The sequence below is a fragment of the Armigeres subalbatus genome, chromosome 3, assembly GCF_024139115.2.
Source record: "Armigeres subalbatus isolate Guangzhou_Male chromosome 3, GZ_Asu_2, whole genome shotgun sequence".
NCBI lineage: Eukaryota > Metazoa > Arthropoda > Insecta > Diptera > Culicidae > Armigeres > Armigeres subalbatus.
The window spans coordinates 232500392-232522983 of NC_085141.1; the positions used below are offsets into that span (position 1 = coordinate 232500392).

General features: G+C 41.8%; 1 protein-coding gene across 7 annotated transcripts in view; it reads left to right on the forward strand.

The window, feature by feature from the left end:
• The window catches only part of LOC134220809 (uncharacterized), a 102112-nt gene that overhangs the window by 69425 nt on the left and 10095 nt on the right, over positions 1 to 22592 (forward strand). For 6 of the 7 annotated variants that reach the window (XM_062699907.1, XM_062699906.1, XM_062699909.1 and 3 more), the window contains one exon: positions 3024 to 3248. The exons of the other annotated variant lie outside the window; for it this stretch is intronic. In XM_062699907.1, the coding sequence (XP_062555891.1) occupies positions 3024 to 3248 (225 nt within the window). The remainder of the gene's footprint in view (positions 1 to 3023; positions 3249 to 22592) is intronic. 7 annotated transcript variants of the gene reach the window in all.

Below are 22592 nucleotides of genomic sequence, written 5' to 3' on the forward strand. Positions count from 1 at the left end.
TTGCTCGAATTCCGAATGGAATTCTGACGGATTCCGAATAAATTTCTGACGAATTCCGAATAGAATTCTGGCAAATTCAGAACAGCATTCTGACAAATTGCGAATGGAATTCTGACGAATTCCGAATGGAATTCTGACAAATTGCGAATGGAATTCTGAAGAATTCCGAATGGAATTCTGACGAATTCCGAATGGAATTCCCTACGAATTCCGAATGGAATTCCCTACGAATTCCGAATGGAATTCTGACGAATTCCGAATGGAATTCTGACGAATTCCGAATGGAATTCTGACGAATTCCGAATGGAATTCTGACGAATTCCGAATGGAATTCTGACGAATTCCGAATGGAATTCTGACGAATTCCAAATGGAACTCTAGCGAATTCCGAATATAATTCTGACAAATTCCGAATGGAATTCTGACGAATTCCGATTGGAATTCTGACGAATTCCGATTGGAATTCTGACGAATTCCGAATGGAATTCTGACGAATTCCGAATGGAATTCTGACGAATTCCGAATGGAATTCTGACGAATTCCGAATGGAATTCTGACGAATTCCGAATGGAATTCTGACGAATTCCGAATGGAATTCTGACGAATTCCGAATGAAATTCTGACGAATTCCGAATGAAATTCTGACGAATTCCGAATGGTATTCTGACGAATTCGGAATGGAATGGAACTCTGTCGCATTCTGAATGGAATTCTGCCGAAATTCGAATGGAACTCTGCCGAAATTCGGATGGAATTCTGACGAATTCCGAATGGAATTCTGACGAATTCCGAATGGAATTCTGACGAATTCCGAATGGAATTCTGACGAATTCCGAATGGAATTCTGACGAATTCCGAATGGAATTCTGACGAATTCCGAATGGAATTCTGACGAATTCCGAATGGAATTCTGACGAATTTCGAATGGAATTCTGACGAATTCCGAATGGAATTCTGACGAATTCCGAATGGAATTCTGACGAATTCCGAATGGAATTCTGACGAATTCCGAATGGAATTCTGACGAATTCCGAATGGAATTCTGACGAATTCCGAATGGAATTCTGACGAATTCCGAATGGAATTCTGACGAATTCCGAATGGAATTCTAACGAAAGTGACTAATCAAAACAGTTTTAAGTTTCTTTAGTCTAAATCTAAACAGTTTTAAATTCCTTCAGTTGAGTACTTTGTGGACTGGTCATACAGCCTACGATATTAATCTCATTCATATGCCCTAAAATTGTGATTCTCAATGGCATTGAAGAAAAAATCTTCACTGATCTACAATGATTCTTGAGTTTGTTCCTAATATATCCTAATGTTCGGTCAGGTATCTATTGCTAAATGTTCAGAATGCGATGAGTTTTTTATAATTGGAAAATACATTATGTATATTATGATGAGAGTCGGAAATGTTCCATCTGAAGATGTAATGTTAATGAAGTAGGGGAAGATGCCGTGTCGTGTTCGCCTCGACTTACAAAAACTACTTCCAATAAACTTTAGTGTGCAAGATTCTAACAAATGTAATATTCTTAATCATATTAAAAACTAAAAATCGATCTATGTTTTTTAATGTCCTCCTTTTCGACCAAATCTCGCTTAACTTTCCAAAAGGACCTAAGTAACATTTTTTATGAATAAATTTGAGTACAGCAATCAAAAGCTTTCATATTTTTCTGTTATTTGCGCTATTCAAATTAATTCATGAAAAAAATGTTACTTAGGTCCTTTTGAAAAGTTAAGCGAGAAACGTCCTCCTTTTTCGCTACGATTCGGGTGCATTATCCTCCTTTGGAAAAAACATGTATTCGCCCTATCCAAGACACATTGAAGTTTGAGAAAGTTAGGTTTCGAAGTATTTTTTTTTTTTGTGTCCTTTCATTGTCACACTTTTTAGGAAAGCATTTTCCTGTCAAAAACTTGATTGCTTCACTTATATAAGTTCAAGTTTCCAGAAAAAAAACTTTAATTTATGAAGTTCAAAATTATACTCTAAAAATGAGAAACCATTTTATTTTTTCATTACTAATATTTGCAAATGGTTAAAAGCCTTATAATAAAATAAAAGTTCTTTCGAAAACTTATTTGAGGAGTGGAGCGATCCTTTTCTTATGATCTACATCAATAAAAAATATATTGTTTGAAAAAATTTTGCATGGATGGGAGGCTGGTTTAAAGGCTAACAAAAGGTTCATCGAAAAATTGATTTTTTCAACGCATATCACTATCGTTTTCTGCAATCTGGTTTTGTGATGTTTGATTGAGATACCTGCCAAATGTTTTCAAACTGGGTCATATGCTTAAGATGAAGATGAGACAAATTCGCATAAAGCAAGAACCGACTAGCATGGTCGTAAATAACACGAACTCCGTAATGGTCGGTTCAAAAAGAAACTGCATTGAAAATATGAGCTTATTAAAATCTAATACAAGTAATTATCAACCCTCGTACCTCATCTCCCTGTCTGTTGGACATATTCCTATATAGTGAGTTACGTCTTGTCTCGCGTTGCATTTTATTAGTGTCGTGTTGTTTTTACGTTAACATAAACCACATAAAACCAATAGTGAATTAGGCATACTTTTTTATTTTGTATGATTTTTATAATGGTTCTAAATATCTAAATCAAAGACTGAATTCCTGCGGTATCCTTTACCTAGCGAATAAGCCATGATGGTACTCACAAGGCTGTTATGCATAAGGTAAGCTATTTCCTGTAGTGTGGAGTGTGCTGCGTCGGCAATAACAAAACGAGTCATGGCATTGAATTTTAAATCGAAATCTACGAAGATTTATGTAAACTGTTGGTCAAAATAAATGTCTTTGGCACCGCATTGCTTCTTTTCTATTCGATTATGTTCCCATGTTGTCGTTGTCCTTCCCGGTAGTGTGTTGTAAATCCCTCGCTTTATCCTAAACTCCTAACCAAACATAGGGTAGTATCCGTGTGTAGAAAAGTCATCTTAAAAAAATGCTTTCCGTTTCGTGCCTACCTATGCGATGGACTTCCGAGCAGACAGCGCCGGGATCTGTCCAGCATGCTCCGAATACCGGGCACCAAGTGGTGCGGGAAAGGTTGGAGCGCGCGGAGCTACGTCGAGATGGGCGGACTGTCGAAGGCAGATCGGTGCTGCCGTCAGCACGACCTGTCGTGCCCGTTTTGGATCCTGGGCTTCGAGACCAAGTACGGTGTGTTCAACTGGCGGGTTAACACGCTGATGCACTGCAGCTGCGATGAGAGGTAACACGTTTTCGAATGATTTTACAGGTTTTCGTCCCCGGCGGCGGCAGGGCCCTGCGCCGGCCGCCGCTCACTCACATGTCTTTGGTACTTTACACGGGGCCGATTTCAAGCGCCATCAATCAAATCCTTCGCAGCTACCGAATCAAATGAAGGGTCATTAGCAATCAATAATTTGATCGATATCGTTTTTGATGTGGGATGCTTCGATAATGGACACCGTGACAGGGTCCCAAAAACTGTAACATTGAGGGGAAGGAGGCATATGAATGAAATTTTGTCTGTATTATGGATTTAAATTCCTCTTTCAACATTTCTCGACGCAATAATTGCATGCTTTCAAAATAATTATTCTCTGCCGACTCGAAAATGTGCAGTAAATTGATTTTTTGGATCAGATAAAAAGCGATTCATAGTGGGATTGAATATTCAAATGACAAGTCATTCTTATGTATGGTTCGGATAAATAGAATCATTTTATAACACTTAGGAACATATGAGCCCACAGATTGAAGCGCATTCACAACTCGACAAAAGGCGCCAAACGCACAACTGAACAGAGGATAATTCTAGGATAACATCATATCTAAAGCATCGATTTCGATCTTTTCGAATGCTTCCTGTGTAGTGTTTGGTCATAAGCTACAGGCAGCAGCAAAACTTACTGGACACAAGAAGCGGCTCCTAAATAAATAATGCCCATCAGATAAAAGAAAAAGCAAAGCTCAATAGCGAAGCAAAGCATAGGCGTTTACAGAAATCTAGTTAAAGGGAGATAGGGAGATGGCATCTTCTATATAATAAAAATGAAATGGTCTGTGTTCTGTAACGGTCAGAATTTTGTAAATATTAAATGTGTTTCTGTATATATGTGAATGGGCGAAAATTCCATTCAAAATGTTTAAATGTTTAACTGTCCCTTAGCATAGGCAACAAGCCATAAATTTTTGCCCAATCTTTCCTTGGGCGAGTTTAGTTGTCGCCTCGAAAGGTTGGAAAGGGACGGCAGCAGGTCCAGCGCACCGAGTTATCCTTCGGAATTGTGCAATCACGAATGTGCACGAAGAAATTTCGGGAAATGGCGAATCTCAGGATTGTCCGGGATTCACTTTCCTTAATCTGAGGGAACATAGATTCTGCCATTTCGTCTGTGAACAGCCAGTATATAGGAAGTGTGCGCGTTTGTAATTTATTCGTTTTTTCTATAAAGTATGTTAAATATAGTGACGTTAAGTGCATGTGATTAATTAAATATTTGTTCGTCCTTAGATTAGAAGTAAAGTGTGCGTAGTTAGGAATTGTGTGCGATAATTGAGTTAAAACCAACGAGATAAGGTAACGTGCTCTATATGTGCTGTGCTGTGCTTGTGCTAAGTGTTCTGTTTAGCCGTTTGGCCATCTAATTCGCAGCAACCTCACTCGCACCCCAGCGTGCGAATTCCTTTCCCTCCACGGACGAAAGCCTTCCCAGCAACCGTCAACCCGCTGGAAGCCGGACGATCCGTCAACAAATCGTCCGGGCGAGGCCTGGGGGACCTCCACTTGGACAGGGTCCATAATTCGGTCCGTCTATCGTACCGCCAACCGCCATCAAAAGCTGCTACCGCGTGTCGCCATCGCTGCATCGCCGCTTTTAGAGTGGGCAAGCCCACCGCCATCGTCCAAGCAGGCGCTTGGCGTCATCGTCGCCGCTCGAGACGGGCACATTGACCTGCCCGTAGGTCAACGACTGGGCCGGTAAGCCATCAGAATCCGGTGAGTCCATCCAGTGGAAGTTTTCTTTTTGTGGAGTGGGGCGTCCGCTGAGGGCGCCTCGGAGTTGTTGTTTTTTGTCCAGTCAAAAGACTGAAGGAATGTGCCCATAAAAGCCATTCACAAAATTGGTGACACCGTGAAGCGTGCGTGACGAATTGCCGCCGCTAAACCTTTCTTGTCACCAGGAGCGCAGACTAGCCCCACCGATGCGCTGCTAGAAATGTGACGTCACATCAAGAACATTTAAAGCACATGAGCACATGAGAACTAGACAGGGAGAGAGAACGCACACATAGTAGGGATAGAATAGAGAGGACGAATACAATCTGAACATGAATGAAAATGAGCAATGAAACCAAATACATGTAAACCTAAAAGCTATTTCGACTCTTGTTTATAATAAATGTTAGTTCTGTCCCAATTCCCTGCTGTTTGATTGATTTATATGTGTTTTACGTCACATCGCGTTTGTTGTATTCGAGTCCCGTCCTCCACCATATGGGAGTGTGACGTAGGGGGCAGTCAGACCACCTCCTATCTGTTGTTTGTTGCGCGACGATCGGCGGATCTCCGATGATGAGATGTTGCGAGCAGCATAACCTGTTGCATCGCATTTGAGTATGGGTGGATCCCTTACCGAAATCTCTGAGTGCCTTCTGGTTGTATGAGGAAGTTGCGATAACTAGGGTAAACCCGTTCGGTCGTTGGTTCGCTAGCTAGCTGAAACGATCTGTAAAATTCCTTTCGAGGAGATTAAATGGACTCGCCCTAAGGAGAGTCTCGTCCGGGCAATAAATCAGTACACGTGGTCTCCCCCGTGGAGTGGCGCTTAAGCCACGTGTTTAAGGGCGGATCGGCCCTGCTAGCTACAAATGGCGCCCAGCTAAAGGTCTTCTATGTTGTATTTATGATTTATGTTATAGCTGATGTTAAATTACTTCATGATTAATGTGTTATTGTTGGAAAATTTTAGGTCATTATATTAATATTTTTGCGGATATTGTAATTGTTTCCGTATTATGCTGTTTTGTGGAGAAATTCTGGAGTAAAAATATTTTGTTGAGTGATTTCGAGTATTTTGTAGGTAATTGAGATTGTAAAGTTTGGGTTGATGTAGTGCATTACAAAGTTTCGTTGAAAGTTTATTGAGTTTATTTACATTATTTGTTGAACATCATATTATTTCTATTTATTATTATCTATAATTGTTGGTAACTTACTGTTGAAAATGGCTGTTAAACCCCCACATGCGGATCATCTGATCAATGACGAAGTCGACTATGAGCTTACGATTAGAGGGAAATACGACGAGACGAAAAATGATGTTGAGACAAAGTATAGAACGCTGAGGTATTTGTTCAAACAAGATGAGAAAGAAAAGAGAGTGTACGAATCTCCATTCACTATTGATCAAGAATATGACATGATATGTTCTAGGGTCAATGAATTGAGGAATAAGTTGGCAGGTGGGTTGGATGAGAGAGTTTACTCTCGATTGCGACATTATTATTGTAGGGTCTACAGGATAATCACCAAGGAGGCTGATTCGGAGCGAATGCGGAAAGAGTTACTGAAGGACATAAGGGAAGAATTAAATAAATTTGAATCTAAGAAAGGGCAGGATAAAAGGCCAGATACTTCGAGTTTACAAAAAGAGGATAGATCTCAGGATGGTTATGGTGCTCAGGTCAGAATGCTAAGTCCATTGGGAGCCAAGTCGGTTGTTCCGAAAACATCACAAGGTGAACAGGTACAGGTCAGTAATCGGGAAAAAGAGTTAGAAGCACAGGTTGCGGATCTACAGCGAAAGTTAGACATGTTTATCCAAAATTCAGAGGGAGCTAAAGGAGGAAAAGAGGATAATGCTAGTAGCTCACAGAATGCGTTACAAGGCAAGGTTACCGCAGGGATAGTAGGTACCTGGAACCAGACGGGTACCTGGAATGAAGAGGACAATAGAAATAGGTTCGATTTGTGTGTTCCAGCACAACGTAGTACATACAGCCAGAGAGAGGATAGAAACAGAAGGATTTTCACAGATGAATACGATGCAGATGATAGCGGTCGGCAAGAATATGAACGTGGAATGTTCCGATATGACGGCAGGAGTAATAAGACGGACGAAAACACCATAAGAAATAGTGTGGTGCATAGGGACGAGCCAGGCAGAAGTGGGGAAAGGTATCGTGACCATGTTCCGTTCCACCGAGAAAGATTTGAGAGGAGGCGTGAAGGTGAAGACGATCACACACGTAGAGTATGGTCGGACCGACATAATACTCGAACTCACTTCGAGCGACAACGAGGGTATGGAGAAGAGGAACAACACACACACTGGGGCGAAGTGCAGGATCGTCGTGTTCATCATGGAGGAGGCTTTACACACGGACGTAGGCAATCGGAATTCAGTTCAGACGAATTCTCAGAGGATGAGAGATTCAACAATAGAGTGCTCCACCATCAAAACAGAGTAAGGAGAGTAAGTGAAGCTGAAATCCGTGACGCAGATCGTAGGATGGAGAAATGGCACTTAAGTTTCAGTGGCGATTCGCGTACCAGATCATTGGAAGATTTTTGCTGAAAGTACGTCGTCTTGCCAAAATGGATAGAATTGCAGACGATGTTCTCATGCAGAGAATACATACGATACTGCGAGGTGAAGCGTACGACTGGTACCTTTGCTACGCCGATGAATTTCATAACTGGGAGCAATTCGAGGAAAGGATTCGATATATGTACGGTAACCTAACAAAGATCAGGAAATCGCCAAAAGATCTATGAGAGGAAGCAGAATAGAGGTGAAACCTTTTAAGCTTCAAGATGGAAATTGAGCGTTTGAATAAGCTACTTAGCATACCGTTAGACCAACAAAGAATTTTTGAAGTTATTTGGGATAACATGCGGCCCCATTACAGGTCGAAGTTGGCATGTCGAACAGTACGTGAGTTGAGAAAACTCGAATACTATGCATATAGAATTGATGCGAATGACCCAATTTTCAGACGGGATGGACCGAGCAAGACGAGTGCAGTGCACAACATCGACCTACGGGAAAAGGAAGAATCGTATAGCTCAGAATCGGAACCAGAAGATGTCAATGTAATTGGAGGTAGAATGGACCGGGATAGGAAACTGAGAATGCAGCAGGCATCATCGTCGACCGGGAGGAATCCAGGATCATCAACCAGGGATGGCGTCAACGTCCCGCAGTCCATGTTGTGTTGGAACTGCAGGAGGACTGGCCACCTGTGGAGGAATTGTCCACACGAGAAAAACCTGTTTTGTTACTGGTGTGGAGCACAAGGAAAAACAGTGAAAACGTGTGAGAATCATCCAGCAGACAGTAGGAGACCGACGAGAGAAAATTCGGGAAACTAGATTTGGAATGCCAGCCGGGGAACGATAGCATTCCAGTTATGACCGTTCCCAGAAAACCAGAAAATATTCCTTTTGTGGATACGTTCCAGGAACTTTGCGAAGTAAAGATACACATGGACATGTGCCCACATGTGATGGTTAGAATATTTAATAAAAACTACGATGCTTTGTTGGATTCGGGAGCAAGGGTGAGCGTAATGAGTGATACAGAAATTGCAGAACAGAACGGGTTGGAAGTACACCATAGTCCAATAAAGATTGTGACAGCCGACAAAACAGTTCACGATAGCTTAGGATACGTGAACTTGCCGATGGAATTTAGAGGGGTTGTGAAGATAATTCCAACGTTAATAGTACCACAAATCGCCAGGGACTTAATACTAGGATATAATTTTTGGAAAATCTTCGGGATTCAGCCCATGATCCAAAGTGCAGGTGGATTCGAACAAGTGGCCACGATAAACACGAAAGAAGAGCGAAACGGACATTGCGTAAATTCCGTGCAAATACCGGTGTTGCCAATAGAAACTCTGCCAGTTCTGAAAGTAGCGGACTCCGACGAATCACTAGACATCCCCGCTTTGGAGTTACCAGAGCCTTCGACAACGACGCCCGAAACCATCGAGACTGAACATGCGTTAACGACGAATCAGAGGAAGGACTTGACGGAAGCCATCAAGAGCTTTCCTTGCACAACGGAGAATCGGTTGGGCCGAACTTCGGTAATTCAGCACGAAATTGTTTTAAATGAGGAGGCAAAACCCAGGCGCCAGCCGTTATACCGTTGTTCGCCAGCGATACAGGCGGAAATGGACGCGGAGTTGGAACGATATAAGCGAATGGATGCAATAGAGGAGTGTGCCAGTGAGTGGGCTAGTGCGCTGGTCCCCGTTAGAAAGGCTAACGGGAAATTACGCGTATGCTTAGACTCCAGGAGGATAAATGCACTCACCAAGAAGGACTCCTACCCAATGAGGAATATGGGTGAAATATTTCATCGATTGGGGAAAGCGAAGTACTACTCGGTGGTGGATCTAAAAGATGCATACTTCCAAATCCCTCTCAAGGAAGAGTCGCGAGACGACACCGCTTTTCGGACGTGGAAAGGAGTCTACCGGTTGAAGGTTGTCCCCTTTGGGCTGACTACCGCGCCGTTCACTATGTGTCGTCTCATGGATCGAGTAGTTGGATTCGATCTCGAGCCCAACGTATTCGTCTATTTGGACGACATCGTCATTGCAACGGAAAGCTTCGAGGAACACATTCGTTTGTTGAAAATCGTGGGAGAAAGATTAACGAAATCCAGCCTAACTATCTCGTTAGACAAGAGCAGGTTCTGTCGAAAAACAGTATCCTATCTGGGATATCTTTAACAGACGAAGGAGTATCGATCGACAATTCACGAATAGCACCAATTCTAAATTACGCTCGGCCGAAAAACATCAAGGATATAAGACGATTACTGGGATTGGCCGGATTCTACCAGCGTTTCATACGCGATTATAGCAGAATAGTGGCCCTGATATCGGATTTGCTCAAGAAGACTAAGCAGAAATTTAGCTGGACGGAAGCGGCAGAAGCGGCATTCGGAGACCTGAAGGCAGCGTTGGTATCCGCACCCATATTGGGGAATCCTGACTTCAGTCAACCGTTTAGTATAGAATCGGATGCGTCAGATAACGCTGTTGGAGCGGCACTGATTCAACAACAAGAAGGCCTACCACGTGTGATCGCATATTTTAGCAAAAAGCTTAGCAGTACACAGCGCAAGTATTCAAGTGTGGAGAAAGAATGTCTCGGAGTGTTGTTGGCGATACAGCATTTCCGGCATTTTGTAGAAGGCACACGTTTCCGGGTAGTAACCGACGCTCGGAGCTTATTATGGCTGTTCACCATTGGGGTTGAGTCGGGGAACGCGAAACTGCTTAGATGGGCTTTAAAAATTCAGTCCTACGATATTGATTTGGAATATCGGAAAGGCAAAAACAATATCCTGGCAGACTGCTTGTCAAGATCTGTGGAAGCGATCTCTACAGTTCCGGAAGATACCAAGTACCAGGAATTGGCTAAAAAAATCGAGAAGGACCCGACGCTGTACACAGACTTTCGAGTGGTGGACGGAGAGATTTTGCGATACTGTAAAACAGAAACCAAATTCGAGGATCCACGTTTTCGTTGGAAACGGTACCCCCCGAAGGACGAAAGGGATGAAATTGTACGAAGAATACACGAAGAAGCTCATGTCGGGCCAGATAAGACGCTAGCGATGGTTCGCCAAAAGTTTTGGTGGCCAAAAATGAGCGGGGTCGTGAAACAGCAATGCAGATCTTGTTTAAAATGTCAGACCAGCAAGGCAAACAACCAAAATACAACTCCTCCGATGACAAGCCAAAAAAAGGTTGTGGAACATCCGTGGCAATTTCTGGCCATGGACTATGTGGGTCCGTTACCGGCATCTGGAAAAGGCCGTAGCACGTGTCTGTTGGTGGTAACCGATTTGTTCAGCAAGTTCGTATTATTGCAGCCATTTCGGGAAGCCACAGCAGAAACATTAGCTCAGTTCATCGAAAATTCCGTTTTCTTGTTATTCGGGGTGCCGGAAGTAGTCCTTTCGGACAACGGGTCCCAATTTATTTCAAAAACGTTCCAGGACCTACTATCGAGATACAACGTAACCCATTGGAGGACACCCAACTACCATCCTCAAGTAAATGACACGGAGAGGGTCAACCGTGTCATTACCACAGCTATCCGAGCCACAATCAAAGGTAACCATAAGGAATGGGCAAATAATTTACAAAAAATCGCCAATGCAGTCCGAAATTCTGTCCATAGTGCAACTAAGTACACACCTTACTTCCTCGTCTTCGGAAGGAACATAGTGAATGACGGCTTAGAGTATCGACACATGCGAGATACCAGTTCTACGAATGATCCAAACCTGAGCCCAGCAGAAAGAGACAAACTATTCGACGAAGTGAGAGAGAACCTAAAATCAGCCTATTCAAAACACGCTTCCTACTACAATCTCAGATCGAACTCCAATTGCCCTAACTATGCAGTCGGGGAATCAGTCCTCAAAAAGAACACGGAGCAATCGGACAAGGGAAAGGGTGTATCCGCCAAGCTGGGACCAAAGTATATACCAGCTATTGTAAAACGATTGGTTGGGAGTCACTGCTACGATTTGGAGGGTTTGGATGGAAAAAGACTTGGAATTTTCCATTGTAAATTCCTCAAGAAGCTTACCAAAGCAAACCCTCCGTAAACATGAAAAGTTAAATAGCTATGTAACTGTCTAATCATCAAGACAGTAACTAATGCCCTAGCAAGTCTAGGTTGCAATAACGATGACACATGTACATGATGACACCGTTCTCAAGCTATGTAGCTCTTCATTTCGAATGAAGTAGCAACCATGCACCATGATGCTCTGCTCTGGTCGCAAAAAACACTATTACCACCGTTTGCGAGGTTTAGCTCGGACCCTCAGTCCGAGCAGCCCCACAACAACTTTATTTACTGGGTGCTACCTAGGTGGGAAACCCCTGGAAGTAATCTCGCAAACGTGTTGGCTCAGGTAAGAATGAAGCTAGTAGTAAGTTCCTATTTTGAATATTGCTGGTCTACTGACGCCTACCCTCTTGACTGGAATGCAGAGCGAGTTCGTGGAGTACACTCCAGAACGATGAGCTAGTGACTAAGAAACTCGGAGCTGAAAAGTGATGATGAGGAGTATCTAACGCGAGAAGTAATAATACGGGAGTCTTGCGATTGAGGGTGCCAAGATGATGATCGTCAATAAGACTCGGATGTCTCTACCGTAAGTTGTAGACGATGATGAGCAAACTAAGTGAATCGAGCAAGTAGATCAGCAACTTTTGGAAAAGGAAATGCTATTTGAAACATTCAACCGGTTTTGAAATTAAATTCGACTCGCAATTAATCATCTCGACAAACGGAACTTTTTGCAATTTTGTAGTGGGTGTTTCTTTCTGTATAGTAATGTTAGTTTGTAGTGCACATCGAGTCTTAGGCTAGTTTAGTGTACTTAATGCTATGCTTTATTATGACCAATATTATTCTAGATTTTTTGTATTTGTACTGTTTCATAGTAATTTATATTTATTTATTTACATATGTATTGATTGGAGTTTTTATTTACACTATTTATTTATTTGTTGGAGATTTATTTACGCTATTTATTTATTTATTTCGCATGCACATAGATATTTCATTATTTATTCATTTAATTATTTAGTCCTGCATGCAAATATTTATTCTCAAGTATTTTTTTTCTCTCGAATCCAATTGGAAAATTTTGTTCCTTGTCGGCCCACTGTGCGACATCGTCCAGACATAACAGCGATGTCGTGCGACATTCCTTGTCCGATTGCACCTAAAAAGGGAAAAATAAATTATAATAAACAGCTCCTAAAACTCACCTGTAATCGGAAATCAACTTCCCTTCGAGTCCGCATCACCATCACCGTTGATTCGTCACCGTTCTTCAAATAAAGGCCATTTTCGTGGGCCAAATAGATCGAGAGTCGGAGTCAGCAGTAGAGCGCTCGTCCGGCGCCATCATCATAGTCGTCGACAGATCTTTCCTCCGTACGGGATCTACACAAAAGAAAAACATAAAATATTAATACTTACAAGTCTCAAGTCACGTCATTGGGATTTTCCACTGTCGAATGCCATTTTAGGTGTATTTTTCACTAAATTACCTAGAAACTTTCCGAAATTTTCGTACCGCACTACACGTTTCAATGTTTACGTTTACTTTTGACGTTTCTCAGAGTAGGTGAGCGTATCAGTATATGAGTGCCGAGAGAACTTTGCTCCGTGTCGCACGGAGTGTTGCATTTGGTAATGTTTCGTGAGAGCTGATGTGAAACATCGGCGTTTCGAAACATTATTAAAATGTGTTAGGGAGTTTATGTTACGTGCGTACTGACAAAGCCAATTGTTAATTTGGCGAGTTGATACGCGTGGGTAGATATGTTTCAGATGATTCGTATTTATGTTTGGTTACGCTAATTGAACCAAGAGCAGGTAAGAGACCTGTGGGTTCATAGGGTGACTGGTTCTAGTTTTGACTCAGAAAAGTAACCAACGATGAGGATTGGTGTTATTGCTTTTCTGATGTCGGTATCGGTGTAGGTTTGAGTGTTTAAGACATTTATGAATGAAACAGTAAACCAGCGGTGAGGATTGGTGTGGTTTCATTCTATTTGGTCTGGTCTTAGAGTAATGTATTAGAGTCATGTATAGGGCTTCTGTAGAAACTGTGAGGTTTCCGCAGCAATGCCGTTTGGGAGATGAAATGTTTCTTGTGGTTAGAGTATATCTGTGCTCACATCTATTCTGAGAACGTCAATAGTCTCAATTAATGTTATGGAGATGAACCTAAATTTTGTAAATAAACTGTAAATATTGATAGATTTGTTTGTAAATATGTTTTGGCTACGGCATGTTGTATAGGATAGGAACCCGGATATGTTATAATTAATTATTTGCGACAAATTAATATAAGCAAGGGACAGTAAAATCAATAATAATAGTTCTTTAAAGAAAGGAACTACAATTTACCAGTACGAAAATTTGGTTTAACGCCTTAAACCAAATTTTCGTAAACAGAGCTGGGTGATATGTAACGGTCAGAATTTTGTAAATATTAAATGTGTTTCTGTATATATGTGAATGGGCGAAAATTCCATTCAAAATGTTTAAATGTTTAACTGTCCCTTAGCATAGGCAACAAGCCATAAATTTTTGCCCAATCTTTCCTTGGGCGAGTTTAGTTGTCGCCTCGAAAGGTTGGAAAGGGACGGCAGCAGGTCCAGCGCACCGAGTTATCCTTCGGAATTGTGCAATCACGAATGTGCACGAAGAAATTTCGGGAAATGGCGAATCTCAGGATTGTCCGGGATTCACTTTCCTTAATCTGAGGGAACATAGATTCTGCCATTTCGTCTGTGAACAGCCAGTATATAGGAAGTGTGCGCGTTTGTAATTTATTCGTTTTTTTATAAAGTATGTTAAATATAGTGACGTTAAGTGCATGTGATTAATTAAATATTTGTTCGTCCTTAGATTAGAAGTAAAGTGTGCGTAGTTAGGAATTGTGTGCGATAATTGAGTTAAAACCAACGAGATAAGGTAACGTGCTCTATATGTGCTGTGCTGTGCTTGTGCTAAGTGTTCTGTTTAGCCGTTTGGCCATCTAATTCGCAGCAACCTCACTCGCACCCAAGCGTGCGAATTCCTTTCCCTCCACGGACGAAAGCCTTCCCAGCAACCGTCAACCCGCTGGAAGCCGGACGATCCGTCAACAAATCGTCCGGGCGAGGCCTGGGGGACCTCCACTTGGACAGGGTCCATAATTCGGTCCGTCTATCGTACCGCCAACCGCCATCAAAAGCTGCTACCGCGTGTCGCCATCGCTGCATCGCCGCTTTTAGAGTGGGCAAGCCCACCGCCATCGACCAAGCAGGCGCTTGGCGTCATCGTCGCCGCTCGAGACGGGCACATTGACCTGCCCGTAGGTCAACGACTGGGCCGGTAAGCCATCAGAATCCGGTGAGTCCATCCAGTGGAAGTTTTCTTTTTGTGGAGTGGGGCGTCCGCTGAGGGCGCCTCGGAGTTGTTGTTTTTTTTGTCCAGTCAAAAGACTGAAGGAATGTGCCCATAAAAGCCATTCACAAAATTGGTGACACCGTGAAGCGTGCGTGACGAATTGCCGCCGCTAAACCTTTCTTGTCACCAGGAGCGCAGACTAGCCCCACCGATGCGCTGCTAGAAATGTGACGTCACATCAAGAACATTTAAAGCACATGAGCACATGAGAACTAGACAGGGAGAGAGAACGCACACATAGTAGGGATAGAATAGAGAGGACGAATACAATCTGAACATGAATGAAAATGAGCAATGAAACCAAATACATGTAAACCTAAAAGCTATTTCGACTCTTGTTTATAATAAATGTTAGTTCTGTCCCAATTCCCTGCTGTTTGATTGATTTATATGTGTTTTACGTCACATCGCGTTTGTTGTATTCGAGTCCCGTCCTCCACCATATGGGAGTGTGACGTAGGGGGCAGTCAGACCACCTCCTATCTGTTGTTTGTTGCGCGACGATCGGCGGATCTCCGATGATGAGATGTTGCGAGCAGCATAACCTGTTGCATCGCATTTGAGTATGGGTGGATCCCTTACCGAAATCTCTGAGTGCCTTCTGGTTGTATGAGGAAGTTGCGATAACTAGGGTAAACCCGTTCGGTCGTTGGTTCGCTAGCTAGCTGAAACGATCTGTAAAATTCCTTTCGAGGAGATTAAATGGACTCGCCCTAAGGAGAGTCTCGTCCGGGCAATAAATCAGTACACGTGGTCTCCCCCGTGGAGTGGCGCTTAAGCCACGTGTTTAAGGGCGGATCGGCCCTGCTAGCTACAGTTCGTATCCGCATAACTCGGAAACGGCTGGATGGATTTTCTGCATTACTTCAGCAGTTACATTCGTTACAGTTTCCGACGGGTTTATATGATATTTTCTCAGTCGAAAATCATTATTAAAGTTGAGTAAACCGTGAAAAACTAAAATAAAGATTGATATGAGAATTTCGCATGGGCAGTTCGCAACGCGCATTTTCGCCTACTATGCAGAACAACGTCTGCCGGGTCGACTAGTGTCTTAATAAATCTTCCATCAGTTGTTGAACAGCCTATAGCATTTGCTTGCATGCTGAATTCTACATCGGTGCTGAATTTTTTGCACAGAAAGTATTTGTTTTAGGTGCCTATTATTAAATGTAGTCTTAAAAGCTCTGGCTACGCCATGTGTTTCTATATCGAAAAGATTCAAAACGGAATTCCAAAAGTGCTCATCCATTTGTGTAACATATTCCGATATAGAAATCGATTGTTCCTTGACCCGTAGGTCACAAAACCGAAAGGCGCCAAAGCATGGAAAATCAAAGGCACACAAAAAGGACGTAACAACTATACAAGGATCCATTTAACACACTCGTCCACGCATACCGTGGACCATCTCTCGAATCCATCCCGGCCGAGGTGATAATTTACGTTATTATATTTACACGTTCTCCGTTTGATTTTCGGAGGTTGCTTCCGAGAATCAGCAACTTTCGTTGCCTCCTTCTTCTGTTGCTGCCAAACCACTTCAGTAGCGGATTAGTAACGCTCTCCTGCATGCCTCTTGAGTTTAGGCCGACGACGACGGCGAAGCGTTTCCCTCTATTCCGTTTCACTTTCGGCAGCGAAGAGGGCGGTCTGGGCTTGGCAAAGATTTTTTTTTCGCCACATCCCTTTGATGTCCATTAATTGGCGTTCGCCTTCTGACGCGCGTACGTCGCCCCAGTAACCTGTAACTAATTGACCACAATCCGACGTTAATTGTCCAGAGAGCGAGGCAAACGCGTTCCAAGAACCAATCGGTGGAATGAGTTGCAAATGCGTTGCAATCCCACGCTGTTTGGCACACATCCACTTCCCATTTTCATCCGTGAAAACGTTTCCTATATGGCAGGAACCAATCAAAATCAACCATAATTATTGCGATTGATTTTTCCGAGGCAGGAATGCTTCACCATTATATTAACGAATAATAACGAGATAATCGTATATGAGAACGACAACTCAACGCGACGAAACAGGTTAAAAATTATCCCTCTGGCCGCCGACCGTAGCCTTAAGAAGATATTAAAACGCATAAAACAACAGGGGGAACTCGTCGCTTTTTCGTCTGATTGCTGGCCATAAATAATCGTAAAAGATCGTACTCGTAAAGCTGCGTGTGATATACCTTGTCCTGGGCAGAGATTTCGAGCTTCGCCACGTACGTACCTATCTGATGGTATTTCAGCTTTTTGACTGATTACGGACAAGTGGTGGCGACAAGGAACGACCGTGATGCACAGTGACAGGACCTCAAAGAAAGAGCCGAACAAAATAGGAAACGTTGGACCGAAAACTCTTGCACGGCCTACAAGTTTTTAGCAGCCCTCGATCACTCAGTGATATTCAACATATTTAGAAAATGCCCAGAAGTTATGACAAAAACCAAAATTTTAGGAAAGATATGATGAAAACGATAACGGTAGATTCGAGATTTCAAATTCATAGAAACTCATTACAGTCAAACCTCCATGAGTTGATATTGAAGGTACCATCGAAATATATCGAGTTGTGGAATAGGAAATCTTTGGAAAGCTCTTTGAAGGAACCATCACAGTAACCCAGAAAATATTATGAATTCTAGCCTACCGAGATCTAAGCATTTCAACAAAATCGATAAAAAAACATTGATCATAGATCGAATTTATGCCAGTATTTTACCTATTCACACCATTAAAACACAAAAGAAGAGAACTGGCTTTTTGAACAAGAAGTGCTAGTTGTAAACGTCGATTCAGACTGCAGAAGTAAAAGTTACCTGGCTTTCAAAATGATGAAACATTTCTTTGGCATGATATACAACAGGACTATGCGAAGCATGCAAAAGGTGTGTAAGAAATTTGGTTTGGACAATTACAACCCAACAAAAACGCCGAAAAGGGATTATAAATGATTCGTAGTCAGATGGAAACTAATGAGGAACCAGAGCTCTAGGTAGTCTAATAAATGTGAATACCTATGAGTACATTTTTATTCCAAGTGTTCGGTAGTATATCCACGTGGTCAAGCAAGAATTAGACGTCGGTAGTCACATCCTTCAGTGAAGCCGAATATGTAACAATCAGGGCATGTAGTTGCCCATGATCTCATAGTTGACGTAACAATCCTTGCACTTTCGCCCGTATTTCGAATAATTTAGGGACAAACATCGTACATTTAAAACATTTCAACCCATAAGCACTTGAATGAGGTCTGGAACAAGCAACGTATCAATGTTGCAACGGTCGAATCACTTTAAGAAAACGCGTAATAAATCAAATTCGCTGAAATTTCGAATGGTTGATACGTCAACTATGAAATCATGGGCAGTGATGTCTGGCCTTTAGAGTGACCTCGGTGTATCAGCTTCTAGCTACGAGGACAATCGTTAAGGGCCTGGAATCAATCCAAACCGAAAAACATTTGGACATTTTGAAAAACGCATTGGGCATTGAAAGATTTGTTCTTGCACTAAGGATCATACGGACGTAACTCTAGCCATGAATCGGTGTGATTCTCGCAGTTTTCGCCCGGCAATAGGATAATCAATGGTTATGTCTTGCTCCAGGAATGATAAACACCGAATTAAATGGATTGCAATTGGAATGCATTTACGTATTGGCATCCTCAATCAAAAGGCCCCCTGAAGTCCAGTCAAAAGGCCCCGATGAAGTTGGCCTTGAAATACTGTCAAGCGTTCGAGGTTGGCCTTTAAATGCTATCAAGGCAAGCAATCACAACCGCAAACAAAAATAGTATTTAAGGACGAACTTTTCAGAATCCAATTTTATTCCACCTCGTATTTTCAAGGGCAGCATTTTCAATAATAAAGCAACGAGCAGCTGTCATTTTATTTATTCCACGCTTGCTGCGACGCAGCAAAGCTAAAATAAAAACATGACAGTTATTCGTTGCTTCTTTTCTATGATTCGTGCCGCTGAAAATACGAGGGGAACATTATTTGGATTCTTGACAGTTTTACCTTAAGAGATCAGAAACCAGATTTTGACGGAGTTCGTGGGCCTGAGAGCGATAAAAAGTAGCTTGAAATTGTAAGTTCGGTGGGCTATAAAAATAGTCACCAAATAGTGAACTATTATGAAAATTTTACTGTTTCTGTTGCAAATGTATTCATAGATATTTTCTTACATACATTTTTTTTTATTTTGAACTGTGCTACATATGTTAGAACTCCACTTGAATGTATTTTAGATATAGGCGCAATGTCGGGGTTGTACTCCCATTTCATTCAACCTGAGATATTTATCAATAAAAACTTGAAAGTCTTCTACACAATTGAATAACCTTGGAATTATAACAACATTGCTTTAACAATAACATAATTGTGACAATTATGTGCGGTAAGACGCGCGGCTACAAAGCAAGACCATGCTGAGGGTGGCTGGGTTCGATTCCCGGTGCCGGTCTAGGCAATTTTCGGATTGGAAATTGTCTCGACTTCCCTGGGCATAAAAGTATCATCGTGCTAGCCTCATGATATACGAATGCAAAAATGGTAACCTGGCTTAGAAACCTCGCAGTTAATAACTGTGGAAGTGCTTAATGAACACTAAGCTGCGAGGCGGCTCTGTCCCAGTGTGGGGATGTAATGCCAATAAGAAGAAGAGTTTTGACATAGTGTGACAACGGACAATAAATTTATCTAATTTATATCGATTTACGAAAATGTTCTATAAAGTATCGCATTCAGTCAATAGGCCAATTGTTACTTGGACCGTCTGGATTAGAAATGTACTACAATAAGAGAACGGCGAAGATCCCATCTTGTTTCCAATCGAACCGTCAAAAGCGATTCCAATTCGACTTGTTTACATTTTGCATCCATAAGAAGCAAGCAAAAAGTTCAAGTGCTGCCAGTCTTATTTTTACGATATCATGCAATTTTCATATGTTGCCATTTCGACAGTTTTTCACTCCACCGGTCTCTGGTTATAGGGTTGCTCGTCTGGATGATCTGTTTCGAGAGGGAGGGGCCATTAGGCCGAAAGTTATATAACTATTCAGCCGAACAAATCATTAGACCGGAAACCTATCTGACCGAAAGTCATTTGGCCAAGACGGATGTACGGCCGACAAAAGTAGTTCAGCCGAACTGGTCTTTTGGCCAAAAAATCTGTTTGATCGATAGGCCATTTAACCGAAAATGTCAAACGGTCGAAAATGTCGTTTAGCCGAGCATGTAATATGAATGGGTCATACGACCGTAAATGTTATTTGCTGAACGCGTGTTAAATTATTTATGATAATTGAGAAGTGACAAGTGAGATGTAAAATGTCGCACTTCTACTTCTGACTACAATTTTTTTACTGTGAAAAGTAACTTCTCACTCCTTATTTCTTTTAAAACTGAGAAGTGAAAAGTTCTCACTATGAAAAATAAGAAGTACAAAGTAAGAAGTGAGAAACGTGCAGTAATAAATAAGGGCGGAATTGTCAGAAGCGAGACGTCTCACTGCTCACCTGTCATTCAAATCTTGTTTCTCACTTTTCATTGTGAAAAGTGAGAAATGCGAAGTAAGAAATGGAAGTAAGTAATAACCCTAGCAGCACAATTCACGTTGATTTGGTTGAAATAACTCATATATGACCAAATTTAGTCATATATGAGTATAATAGACTGATTTACAACATGTGTGTTGCTCGGGAAGGAGTGACGTATCTCACTTTTCACTTCTTATAAGAAATGAGAAGTCTCACTTCTTACTTCTCAAACCGCATTTCCCATTTCTTACTTCACATTCTCACTTCTCCCATCGCATTTCTCACTTCGCATTCATTCTGTGAGAAGTGAAAAAATAGACGTTTCACTTCTTACTTCTCACTTCTTGCTCCTGATTCCTCATTTCTTATATCATATTATATCCAACTAACTAACCCCGATTTGAACATTTTATTACCACATTAAGTTATCTTAGTGGTGATTTGATAAATACGGTCCAGCCACCTACGGCAATTGACCTTTCCCGTCAAAAATTGTCTCAGTCGATTATTTGGCTTATTTAAGGTCAACTTCCCGCATAATCATTTACCGTTCTCGTAAAGTTACAAATATAACATGGACATAATGCATAACATTCTGTATTAAATTCTTCAAGATCTGAATGAGTATCATAGTTCTTCATTGTAAATTGTGCCGTCCAACAGCAAATAACTGTTTTTCGATGTTTCTGCATACCTTTTTGCATATAAACTTCTAACGAGTTTAGCACCGCCCAAGCGTTGACCGATTTGGCTGTAATTTTGTCCAGACACAGGGCATCAAATGGAACCGAATAAGAGGGCCCATCCATCGAGAAAATTGAAAAAAGTTTTCTTCCATATTGATTTGAGCCACCCTAATGGACGTACAGTATACCCCCGCTGATCCGACAAATGTATGGCCGGACTATCGGGGTTTCTCTCGTTAATCCGACTGTCAAATCCATACAAATGGACCAAAACAAAATCACAGCACAAATTTGAAAACTGACAGCATAATGTGTTTAAATGGGTGTTGATACTTTTTAATCCGGAAAATTCCGAATTAGCGAGATCCGGGCTAATGAGTCGTTGGATTAGCGAGGTCCGGATAAGCGGGGGGATACTGTAGTTAATATCGTTACCCTTTTGCATTAAGTGCTCCGAACAATACATATCTATGGTAAAATAGTTACCTCAACCCTAATCAATGAGGTTTATGGTCTACGAACCATAATCAATACAATATTGAAATCTTTCCTCCAAAAATGTATGAAGAAAATCGTTTTTTCTTAGGTCAAAATTCTCAACAATCCCTTGCCGGAAGCCATTATGGTTAAAGCGTTATCAAACTACAGTACGATTATGGTCCAGTACCATTATCATTATGGTTTTACGTGTAAACTTGTCTTAAAAATTTCAAGCTCAATATTTTTGCATATTTCATAAATATTCTATCTATCTCAAATGAAAAAAATGCAACATTCCTCCAAGTGTTCCGATGAAAATCCTTTAGTGATTCCGACGGAAATGTTGCAGGGATTCCGACGAGAATCTTCAGAAATTTAGACCGTAATTCCCCATGCATACCGAAGGGAACCTCCAGGGATTCCAAATCCCCCCGGGATGTTGACGGAAATCTTCTAGGGATTCCGACGGGAATATTTCCGGAATTCTGACGGGAATATTGAAGGGATTCTGACGTCTGACAGGAATGTTCAGGAAAATCCGACGGAAATGTTTCGAGTAGTCCAATAAGAATCTTCAAGAGATTCCGAATGGAATCCTCCAGAAATTGCGACTGGAATGTTCCAGTAGTTCCAACGAAACAAACCGTCGGGAGCGACTTCGAATTAATCCTCCAGGGATTCCGAAAAGAATTTTCCAGCGATTCCGAAGGGAATCCTCCAGGGATGTTGAACCAAATCGTTGAAGGATTCCGAAGCAAATCATCGAACGATTCTGAAGCAATTCGTCGAGGGATTCCAAAGTAAATCGTCGAGGGAGTCCGAACTAAATCTTCGAGATATTCCGAAGCAAACCCCCGATGTATTC